The sequence below is a fragment of the Periophthalmus magnuspinnatus genome, chromosome 16, assembly GCF_009829125.3.
Source record: "Periophthalmus magnuspinnatus isolate fPerMag1 chromosome 16, fPerMag1.2.pri, whole genome shotgun sequence".
In the NCBI taxonomy this organism is placed as follows: domain Eukaryota; kingdom Metazoa; phylum Chordata; class Actinopteri; order Gobiiformes; family Gobiidae; genus Periophthalmus; species Periophthalmus magnuspinnatus.
The window spans coordinates 26,470,359-26,482,791 of record NC_047141.1 but is presented as its reverse complement, the minus strand read 5'-3'; the positions used below and the strand labels follow the sequence as shown (position 1 = coordinate 26,482,791).

Below are 12,433 nucleotides of genomic sequence, written 5' to 3'. Positions count from 1 at the left end.
AGCTATTTACGCTGTTTATAAACTACATTACCCAAAATACAGCGCGAATTTAAGGAAGTGCCGCTGTGACTTCCGTGGTCACCGTGAGAATTGCTCGCCGACGGTTTCCTGCAGCAGAGAGAAGAGCGGCGACGACACTAGAGAGGCAAAAACTCCTCAACATCACCAAATTTCATCGCGTACAATGAAACTGCAATCAAAATCTCTCTCTCTAGACGTCCGCTTCATTCCGGTGATATTGCTGGTATGTTTAATGCTTAGAAAATTGTCTTTGATTTGTTTAGAGCAGGCTAGCTTTACCCCGGCTACAAGCTAATCGATTTGAATATTCAGGTATGACTGTTCTTAAAATATGTTATGGTGAGCGATGTGTCGTTAAAATCACAGAAACAACTGGAATCTAGCAACAGATCTTGAAACCGGATCATCACAGTATGATTTAGCAACGCATTTTCATCGTTTTGGGACGTCTAGCTGCAATGTCAACTTACAGGGGGACCATTGAATAACCGTGCACTAAAGTGATGGCAAATCTTCTATAATGCTTCCCGTTGTTGACCAAACCTTGTAGATTTGACAAAAAGTGTTGAATAACAGGTATTTCTTGTGCACTTAATTACAACATTACTTATACATGTAAAAGCTGTCGTGGTTGGGCATAAGTGTTAATCTATTGAATGATATACTGTAATTTTCTTTTAGAATCTGCTGTAGTAAATGCTATTTAGACAAACTTAGTGATAAATTTGGTAATTTTTCTTTGCTTCTGGATGATGCTCGATGGTTGGTGAATTCCTCTGTTGTGGCTCATTCTGATTGGCTAAAAACCCGGAACTCGACACAGCAGCAAAGCGTAGCTGCTTTGGTTGATCTCAGTTTTGGAGTTTAAAAAAAACACTTTTAATTTCATTGTCCTGAAAAAGCCTGCATTTTTCATAACTTTCTGAAGTCTAACCAGGTCGACACACCGTCACTGCAGCATAATCATTATTTAGTGGAAAGTGTTTGTCATAGTTTAAATACCATACATATTTTTTTGAGGTGGAGAGTTATAGTTGGTTCAGCAATTCCATACTCTGTGATGAGATTTGCTGTCAAACAGCTAAAAGTCTCTCTTTAAGCGTCTGCTGTAGTCTGTGCATGTACAAACATCCTGCTTTGGGAGGATGTTGATTCATAATATTGTACCTACTTGCTCAGATGAGGCTTTTATACTTTAGTTTGTTGTTGTAGTTTCTTTTTTTATTATAATAACACAACTGTATCACTTTAGTTTTTTAAGATTTTCATGAGCTGAGCTGTCTTCATGGGGCCCTGTCCCATCCATGTAATAGGCAAAATAAACAAATGAAACATAAATTGTGTAGGAAACACTTAAGGCAAACCATCCAAACCAACCTACGTCAAATATCGCAAATATCATTTGGACAAACCAGTTTGGGAGGAGCAATATCTGTTTGAATAAACACTAAAACCCACCTACAATAAAGTTTGGTTTACAGAGATGACCTCAAGAGGGTCCCCCGTGTAGCAGTTTATGGCATCTTTTCCCACCATCCCGATAGTGACTGGGGGTTTGTCTGTACACCAATTATTTCTTTTTAAACTGTGCTTAAGACACTTAAAATGAATGTATATTTTAGTAGGATTCTAATATACTTAGACCAAACAATCTCTCTTCTGCCCTTGTCACTTTCCTTGATTTGTGTAATCTGTTTTCTTGATGTTTTCATGATTCATAGGTAATGGGCCTCTCTACTCCTGGTCAGGCAGAAATTACCAGTTTGGACTCGGGCAATATTGATGATGTCCTAAGTAAGATCCTTTTTATTTTCTACTGCTGTTTCTGAACAGTTTGCCTCATAACTCATCTGCATAGTTCAGTTTTTCCTTGTTTCGAAATGTCCTTCATCACAGTATAGATGTAAAGATAAAACAGATAAGCAGTTGCCTGATACAGCTAAAAGTGGTTACTAAATTGCTGCCAAACCACTTTTGAATGCACCTCCTATTTAAAATAGGTTGGTTACAGTTAATAAACATCCTGATTTTCGTCTTCTTAAAAGTATGCTATGAATATTTGTTTCTTACATTTATTTTAATTAACTAAATGATTACTGCCAGAGGGTAAATGCATCTCGCTGTTGTGTATGTACTGACTCCGTGTTTTGTTGCAGATAATGCCGGGGTGGCATTAGTGAATTTTTATGCAGACTGGTAAGTGCGACTAAGAGCCATTAGGCCCATTTTTATTGTGTTAGTTTAATGATTTGGTTGAATGTGAGGATTTTCAATTCAATTATTACTGTAACTGTACTTTACTAGATCTAGTATTATATTGTTTTGTTATGTTGGTAGTGTATATTGGTCCATCTCTAATTTGCATAAAAACACTTATTGAGAAAGTTTTGTCATTACAAATTTGATTTACTGTTTTTTACAGGTGCAGGTTTAGTCAAATGCTTCATCCGATATTTGAGGAGGCATCAAACATTGTGCGGGAGGAGTTTCCTGACACTAAACAAGTGGTGTTTGCACGTGTTGATTGTGACCAGCACTGTGAGTATAACTGTTTAGTTTTGTGATGTATGTAAACATTAAATGTATTTTATAAAGTTAAAATTTGTATATCATGTGCAATATAATTACAGACACAATTCAGTTCTGTTCATCTGGAAAAGGCATAAAAATAAAGATAGTTAAAAAGCTAATGGCATAAAATAGTTATGTGACCTTGCTCTGCTCATCTGGAGCATTTTACTGTGGTTCAATGCTTTTCCGTTTAATGCAGCTCTCTGCTAAAACTTTTCACCAATTATTTCTTTCATTGGTCAGCCTCTAGCGTGCTCTAAGTGAGTGAGAGGTTAGTTAGCTATTTATCTTGATTATGAGTGCCTTTTCTATTCCATATACAGTCTGTTATTGCAACTTTGGAATTTCCACATACACAGATAAATAACAGTTATTTTATCTTATGCTAATGCTACTAATTTTAAGACTTGTGGTAAAATATAAACTGTGGCATAGGCTCCAATAAAATCATATGATTTTTCACCATATCAATCACCCCTAGTTAACACAATTTTGTTATCTTGACTTTCAAACAAACTCCCCTCGCTCTATATGGCCCAAAGGCAATGTATCGTCCCTGCACACTGGGACCTATTGGAGCACGTATGTACACATAGATGACCAGCACACCAAAGCGCAGACGCATAAACCGGCTGCCTTCGCCTTTTGAGATAAAGCAAATTAAAGGGAATTATTGATGACCTGCAAAGTGTTTGAAGACTAATGACAAAACTGCTGCTTCCTGTGAAGACCGGGGGCTCAGAGACTCCCTGTGGAGAGATTGACACCTGCCACAGTGGCACAAACGCGCCAGTGCACTGTGCGTACACAATATTTACTCTTGGTGGGGGGTGCCTTTAATGTAGGAGATCAGAGCCTGGAGCCGACTGAAGCCTCTGTCTTCAGTCCTGGGTTTAACCAGCATTTGTGTCACTGCTCCTCTTCCTCACCCATCCCCATGTGTTTTACTCTGCGTCGCCAGCCCACCTCTTCATCAATTGATTCCTCTGTCTTTGCTTAAATAAACCTGGCTCTGCTCCTCCTGTGCATTTGGAGTTAGGGGTGGGTAATGTATACTTCTTAAGATGGTGTATAGTTTGAGATTTGCAATTAGAATATAGTATGTTACTAATAAGGCTGTGAAATGAATCTGAATTTTTTTTTATGTAATCAAGATTGTATAGTTTCAAATTGAAAATGATCAGCTTGGGTTTTTGTTGAGGTGTACAGCCATACCATCCATCTATTCCTCTATCAATAAAAGCATTTTTTGCCATATTGTCTAGCTTTGGTCACAATCAATCAAAAAAAGTTACAAATTAAAGGAAATAAAAAGACAACAGTAAACATAGAATTTAATAACAAAAGCCACATTACTCTACCTTCAATTTGTCTAATTTCATGTTTTATTAAATCATCTAAATATCTTGCCTCTGACCCTGTAGTTCTTTCCTCTACAAACTGTTTTGAAATATGTGAAATTAACTGTTCATCTTTCTGTTTTCTCTCAAGTGATATTGCACCTGGTAGTGTTTAAAATGGCTAGCTTCATTATTCTTCTATTTCCATTAGAAATTTAAGGAAAATGTAGAAAAAAATGGCTGAACATATCCATAAATGTTCAGACATATGTAAAAAATAAGTAAAGTAAAACACTGGTATTCTCCCTCTTTTAGCTGACATAGCCCAGCGGTACCGCATCACCAAATACCCCACCCTGAAACTGTTCCGAAATGGGATGATGATGAAAAGGGAGTACAGGGGGCAGAGATCTGTGACCGCCATCGCAGACTTCATCAGAACGCAGCAGGTTGACCCAATCAAAGAGGCCCTGACCCCTGAAGAGCTCACTAATGTGGATGTGAGTTCAGCATTCAAAAGTAGAAGTACTTGGGAGTAACACAAATATGTTCATGTTTATGTTTTAATCTATTGTATTTTTTTCTAATAGAGGAGCAAGAGGACCATTATAGGATATTTTGAAAAGAAGGATTCGGACAACTATCGCACATATGAAAAAGTGGCCAACATCCTGCGAGATGACTGCACATTCCTGGCTGGGTTTGGGTGAGCACAACTGTCACAACAAGACCTTGAACAGCGCCGCTATGTCTGTACATCATGTACAATTCATTAATAGCATATCTTTAAACTGTTTATGCTATAGATGGTTGGATATGTACGTTTTTCAGCCAATGTGATATCTGATATTTGTCTTGCTGATATCCCCTAATCGATATTGTCAATATAAATGCTGTAAAATCTAAGAGGACCACATATCAAGTTTTTGTTAAGTTCACAAATTAACATTTCACTTCATAAAAATAATTATAAGTGGTATTTATTTGAGATATGATTTGAAATATTTTTGATGAGTATGTTAAGACACACAGAGAACTGAACAGCCTAGAAAAAATCTAAATGCTAAATATTGGATAGTTTTTAATGTCAGCATCATACCAATCCACCAATTTATATTTCCATTCTTAGTTAAAGCCTTTGATGATTAGGAATTTATCCGAGTAGTAGGTCAAATGCTTAACGTTGAACTGTAAGTTTTTTGGGTTTTTTTTTTAGATATGTTCATGAAAACTAAAGTTAAAACATCTCCCTGTCTTTTCTCCAGCCCTGTGTCTCAGCACGAGCGCTTCAGTGGGGACAACATCATCTACAGGCCCACCGGAGAGACAGCCCCTGACATGGTGTACCTGGGCTCTCTCACGAACTTTGACCTTGCATACGCCTGGGTCCAGGACAAGTGTGTGCCTCTGGTCCGAGAGATCACCTTTGAAAATGGAGAGGTGTGTACTGGACTATTACTGCTCCCATCAGTGAGAAAGAAGAAGTGATGTCTTAACTTTTTAACTGTCCATTGTTGTGCTAAGGGAATGGAGTTTTATGGTAGAGGTTTCAGTTTAAAGGTAAACAATTTAACTTTTCTGGTGGAGGATATGCTACTTCTCCAGACAAGAACGTGAAAACTCCCTCACCAAAAAGTTACATCGTAACTGATGTTTTGTTCTGGTTTATGGCTAATATCTGGTTCAATCAACATGAAACAAAAACTGACATAAAATTCAACAGCTTGAATCTTATTGAATTATAGTGCCATTTTTCATAATAGCTTAAAAATGAGTGTCATTATTCAAGCACAAAGGTAGGGTGGTCAGTTTTAAGACACAGGATTAATAAATAATAAGGAAAATTAGTGGACCCAATCTCTGACAAATAATAGTTTGTTTCATTAGTTTCTCTTTGCATTAAAAAAACTGTATGGCATTACATATTTATAATAGTTTCATGACAGGTTTACATTTGTCAGTAGATAAATAATTGCTTTAAATAAAATCATATCAATTATAATTCAAGCTGCTCTAGGTGTGTCCTACTTTCTACACATGGCCGAATGCCAGTGTGATCATAATTTATTGCTGTTTGTAGTAATATGATGAAATATAGATGTGTGTACAGTACATATAGTATGCAGTGATGGAGGAGGCACCATCTGGCTCAAACACTGGGGTCTAAACCTGTTTTTATGCATTGACCAGGAGCTAACAGAAGAAGGCCTCCCATTCCTCATCCTCTTCCACGTCAAAGAAGACACTGAAAGTTTAGAAAAGTTCCAGCATGAAGTAGCAAGACAGCTTATTAGTGAGAAAGGTAAGTGTCTCAAAATAAATCTTTTTAAATACATTTTTTTTAAACACATACACAAAGTAATTCAAAGTGCTTTACAGAATAAGAAAGACATTAAAATCACAATACAAACAAATAATCATCATAAAATTAACACTAATATGACTGAATTGTTTTTACTCTGCATTCTTCTTCTTATACTACCGTATACATTATCACACTCTAAACTTCTCATAGTCTAAAACTGAGGTGCAGCGCAGCAAAGATGGTCAAATTTGACTTTGATATTTTATGGTTAATATCTCTGCAATTACTCTGCCTATCAACATGTAATAAAAAAACTGGCACAAAGTTCAATGTCTTCTCTGTCAGCATAAATAAGAATTGAATTTACTTTTCCACTATCATTTCAAAATGTGATGACTGTATTTAGTCACAAAGCTGTAGTTGGTGTTGGTTGAAAGTACTTTAATCTATGGGAAGGTTGTGTGATCACATGCCTTGCATCAAAGAATAAGGTTCCGCTGTGCATTAAAAAATTGTGGGATAAGGTTCCGCTGTGCATTTAAAAAACAGTGTATAGCCCATAGAGATTATTGGCCTGTGCCAGTTCATATAGAACAATAAAATGCATTTCTTTAATTGTTTTGCTCCTCTCCTCAGGGACTATAAACTTTTTACACGCGGACTGTGATAAGTTCCGTCATCCTCTTCTCCACATTCAGAAAACTCCGGCTGATTGTCCAGTCATCGCCATCGACTCCTTTAGACATATGTATGTCTTCCCTGAGTTTAAAGACATTTCGTAAGTATCTTTTTATGATTTTCAAATAGAAATAATACATAATTTTCATTTTTAGTTATACTCGATTTTTGCATATATTTTTGCACCAGTACAGATACATTGTAAAAAACGCTCTTAGGGTCAAAATGAGACTGCTGTGCAATGTCTGCATCTAATTATAAAGCATTTGTTTGGTTTGCAAACTAGGAAGTGCACTGTTGGCCTGCTAGTAGTTTTAAACTTTACAATGACTCAACTTTGGTCTTACTTATAACTCTCTATAACTCTGGCGAATAATTAAAATGCAAGGATGTGTTAAGTAATGTGAGTAATAACTTTAGAGTGTGGCAAATCTTTCAAAGTGAACTAGTTCTGTTTTCCACATTACACATGAAAAAGACAATATACAGACAGAAAACACTGGTCAAGAATATGTTTTGGTTGTTGTGGCTTAAAAGCTTTGTGGGATAAGTTAGTTTGTCACTTTCATCCTTTGTCATTTTTCAAATTTTCCAGTGATGCAATTCAACCAGTATGAATATTCGTATTATTGAATCTTTTGTAATTAGGAAATATTAAATACATGGCCACTGTTCTGCACTGTGAAGTGAACACCAAAGAAATGTCAAACCTCCTAAAATCTGTCCTGTACCAATGGGCCAGGACACCGGAGCTAATGTGACATGATTTGGCACGTGCAATAAGTGCTAAACTAATCCAGTCTAATCTAATTTAATCTTATTTATTCTGCCCCCCTCCACCGTCACCGTGGCGATCCCTGGCCCCCAATCACAGCCTGGCCCGAGGACTGACCACAACCTAATTACATCACATCAGTGCAGCTTGTGGCGCACACAGTGATTACATTAGTGTATGTTTTAAATGTATGTGACACACGTTGCAACCAGGGACCAGCTACGGTTTGGTGATATGACAACAGTATGACTAGGCCTGCCCTGATAATTACTATATCGACTTCAATAAATTATAGAATTAACTATAATTTTTAGGCGCCAATATTTATCATGCATACTTAGGGTTTTGTGGTGCATTACATGGTGTATTAACAAATGGCAGGGCTCTTTGTGAAGCTGAGACTCTGTGATTTTGGCCTCTGTTGTCTGATCTATTCTAATTACCATATTTTCCGGAGTATAAGTCGCTCCAGCCAAAAAATGCATAATAATGAAGAAAAAAACATATACGAGTCGCACTGGACTATAAGTCGCATTTTTTGCGGAAATTTATTTTACAAAATCCAAGACCAAGAACGGATATTTTATCTTTAAAGGCAAGTTATAATAATAACAATAAAATAGAAAACAAAAGGGTGAATATCAGTACAGCACGCTAACATAACGCATTTATATTTATTCAGCTACATGAAGCATAAACAGAACTGAATATATGTCTGGTATGTAACATAAGATATTAACGGTTAATCAGGTAATTAAAGCATGAAAAACAAGCTAACAAGTTTACTCTAGATCTCACTCCAAATCACTAAATCCATTGAATTCTTCATCCTCGGTGTCGCTTCTGAACAGCTCCCCCAACTCCGGAAGTAAATTAAGCGCTGCTTCCTCTGCGTGGCTGTCATCAGACTCGGCAGAATATGATTTTCTTTTAGAGTGCATTTTTGTTCAGTCTTTCTCAGATGTCTTTTAAATTACCGTAATGTTGAAATTTTCAATGGTACAGGGGTTGTAGATACTGCTGCACAAGCCTAGAGTGCCCACGCGCGGTTGTCAGTGACAATAATGAAGATGTGAAATTATATATTTGAATAATTTCATGTATAAGTCGCACCCCCGCTCAAACTATGAAAAAAGTGTGACTTGTAGTCCGGAAAATACGGTATAAGTGGTAAAAATCTATACATGTGAAGTAACATCAAATCTCAACTCTTGCCTAGTTTCTTTGGGTGAATAAGGAGAAGTGAAGCTGCTGTTGGTCTGATGGAGAATAGAGTATTTGTTGTTTCTTGACAACTCATTTCAAAACTGAAACATCTCTATCACTAAAAATGAGATTTAGGTGAATTTTAGGTTTGTTTTCTTGTTTGTGGGTTGCTGCCAAGTATGACCTGCCATAAATTAATTGAGCGATCTCCATAAGCCTGTATAGCTGTATTAGCCCAGAGGCTGCACAGTGACTCTGCTAACAATAATATTTGTCATTAGTGGAGTCAGACCAGTTTTCAAACATAAGCAGATCTGGTTTTGCAAATAACGTGTTGGAATTTGTGTTCTAATCCTGTAGCGTTCCCGGAAAACTGAGGCAATTTGTCCTGGATCTACATTCTGGAAAACTGCACCGAGAGTTTCACCATGGACCTGACCCCACAGAGAGCACGACTGGACAGGTAAGATGGTGAACAATAAACAGCACCTCAAATTTATCTGACCCTGCATGTTACAGTTGTAGTGTGCACTTTCAGTTTGTGTGTGTCATTCGTGCTATGGCCATTGTCAGTGAACATCATTTACAAAGAGAAAGTGCTTCAGCGTTATGGTGTAAAATAAAGAAAGCATGATGGTGATAATACAGTATTATAGTAAAATGTAAAGTATGATTAAATAAAAGGCGTGCATAAAATAAGGCAGTTATAGATATGAATCGGCATAATTGTTAGAACATAGACATTTTTTATTTTATTTTATTTTTTACCAATTCATGGGTTTCAGTTTCCTATTATAGGCAGCATTTTGAGGACATTTCAACATATAAAAGGTATTTACCAGTAGTTTGAAATTGTTAACTGCTATGGCAACGATCTTAATTTTTCACAATTCTGAAACCCAAAGTTATGTGATGTGTTATAATCATTATTTTTGTTTTATATAATACCGTTTACATACATTTACATTACTGATGTCATTATTGATGAGTAGTGGCCAGTTCATTTTATCTTTATAGTCTTAACAACTTCAAAAGAGACAAAATGATTTTTTAACGTGTATATTTTCATTATCAGGAGATAGTTGGAGAAGTGGCCAGCAAACCCCCAGACAGCTCCTTCCAAAAGCTGGCCCCGAGCGAGAAGCGTTATACCATCCTCACACGGGCCAAGGATGAGCTGTGAGGGACAGTCCTGCAGAGGCAGAGACCCAGTGCCAGTGGACAGGAGGGGACAAGCCCACTGCACACAGCAACACACAACAACCCTTAGCAAAGAATCAAGGAAAACAAGAGGAAAACCTAATCAGGATTCAAGCAAGAAGAACTAAAGCCGTGCAAGTCCATGACACAGACGCATTGGAGTGACCTCTATTTTCATAACTTTGATGTACTATTTTTATTTGGGAAGAAACGGAAAAGGGGATATGAAGAAATGGGGTGGGTTTGGGGCATTAGAAAAGCAGCAACAGTTTTTATTTTCATTTTTGGAGCTTGTAAATACATTTGTGCAGCATAGGGTTTCTGTTTTGGTCTAAATTAATTTCTTTTATTTTATTGCAGGCTTTTTCATGACTGGTTTTGTAGATTGAAATGTGTCACTCCACTTTTACGGTTCAACCCCTGAGTACTGTTGCTATTGGAGACGCCAAATAGTCCCCCACGCCTGTTGACTGCGTCTCTATGTGGCCAAGTGCATTTTTATACAAGGCACAAGCAATGACATGACCACCTATGGAAGCTCCTTGACCACCTTGTGTGTGCACATAGTTCTGAAGTAGATATTTTATAATGCAGAGGAGGCCGGGCTCTTGCTTTGTCTGGTACTAGACTTAAAGGCGCAGTATGTAATATTTCTGGTAGATGATTAGTCTCCTGCTTGTCTCCACTTTGCCAAAAATGTTCCACAGTATGGCATAAAACCTTTAGCTTTTATTCAATTGCAGGTGTTTTTATTGCTAAAAATACCTCGAATAACATGCATTCTAACTTTAGGCAGGGTCGCTTCTCCACAGATCTGGCCTGTAAGTTGGTGGGTAACCTTCATGAAAGTGGATTAGAATAGACTTAATGCCGTACTGTGGAGTATTGAGGACAAAGCCTAGCACAGGTGATGTACTCTCCACCAGAAGAGTTCCACAGTGCTCCTTTAAGTGTGCCTGTAAAAAGTACTCCTAATGAATCATTTTGAGTGAATCTTTTGTTACTCATTTACAAATGTACATATTGTATTTGATGTAAGCCAGTATTTGGCTATAAGTCTCTTTGGTAGCGCCCACATAGTGTCTTAAGCAGACTCACTTTTGCATCAGTCATTTCAAGGCCTGTCACAGTAGATTTGAACTGCAATATCTTACAGGAAATATGATAAAAGATAATGATAATGAAAACCGACTTATACCACTGACGTAATAACCCTAAAGCTGGTTAATCCCCTAAGAAATAACACTCTGAAGTTGGTATCATCAGCTGGTCAGTCATTTTTATCAACCCTCTCCAGTTTAAATGTTGACAATATTCTGCAAAATGTTAAGTTTCACATTAGAAAAACATTGAGGCCAACATATTCATTCTTAATTTTTTGAAATACAAACCGATGAAGTAAATATCGTTGACAGGCCTGGTGATTACAAAAAGTAGTTAAATAGAATTGTTTAAATTACGGGTACATTTTTTGTACTCTTATTGTAAACCAGATTACCTTTGATCTATGTTCACTCGTTGTATGAGTGGGAAACATTCATCCCAAATATTTATTTTCTATATGTCACTTTGTAAATACTGACCTCTCCAGACACGTGTAAAGCTTAGGTGAGTTCAAACGGACACTCAGTCAGGTTCAATACTTTTTACAGGCACACTTTCCTTCATTTTGCCATTAAACTGGGTTTAGGTGAATAACATTAAAGGTGCCCTATGTAACTTTTCTGTTTTCTGCTTGTTTCCATGAAGATGTTACTGCTTTGCCTGGAAATGTTTCACAATATGGCATTACACATTTAATTTATTCAACTGCAAAAAACGCATTCTGACTGAGAGTGATGTCACCTTTTCACTGATATGATCGGCAACTTGTCTGGTTGTTGTGTGCAATAAAAATGTTGAATGCCATACTGCTAAACATTCTAGGCAAAGCAATATCTCCATGGAGACAAGCAGAGGGCAGACCTGAAAAGTTATATACACCTTAAACTGTTTTTAGCTGTGTATTAGATGAAATGGCTGTTGATTCACTGTTGACTTGCTGTTGTCATTAAGGAGGAAAGCATAACCATAACGTTTCACCAAATTTACAAAAGTAATTATATTTTTCTTTAGATGTTTTTCTACAATCTGAATTTTTGGTACATAATTTCGATGTGTGAATAACAGAGGATTGCAGCAGATTGCAGAATTGGTCGGATGCTTGTATAGTGACATATCAGCAAAAACCAGTGAGCAACAGAAGGGTGGAGAGTGAGTGATGCCATTTCTAATTCATTCATCTCAAAGGGGAAGAGGAAAATGGAAAACTAAATTAAAAACATTTTACAGTATGTT

General features: G+C 37.0%; 1 protein-coding gene across 1 annotated transcript; it reads left to right on the top strand.

The window, feature by feature from the left end:
- Window positions 1-81: 81 nt before the first annotated feature.
- Window positions 82-12,429, top strand: erp44 (endoplasmic reticulum protein 44). Its single transcript, XM_055227809.1, has 11 exons — window positions 82-244; window positions 1,743-1,815; window positions 2,178-2,217; window positions 2,444-2,559; window positions 4,248-4,432; window positions 4,523-4,638; window positions 5,198-5,372; window positions 6,123-6,234; window positions 6,874-7,015; window positions 9,257-9,359; window positions 9,972-12,429. The coding sequence occupies exons 1-11, from the start codon at window positions 185-187 to the stop codon at window positions 10,077-10,079; spliced, it is 1,230 nt and encodes a 409-aa protein (XP_055083784.1). The 5' UTR covers window positions 82-184; the 3' UTR covers window positions 10,080-12,429.
- Window positions 12,430-12,433: the final 4 nt, after the last annotated feature.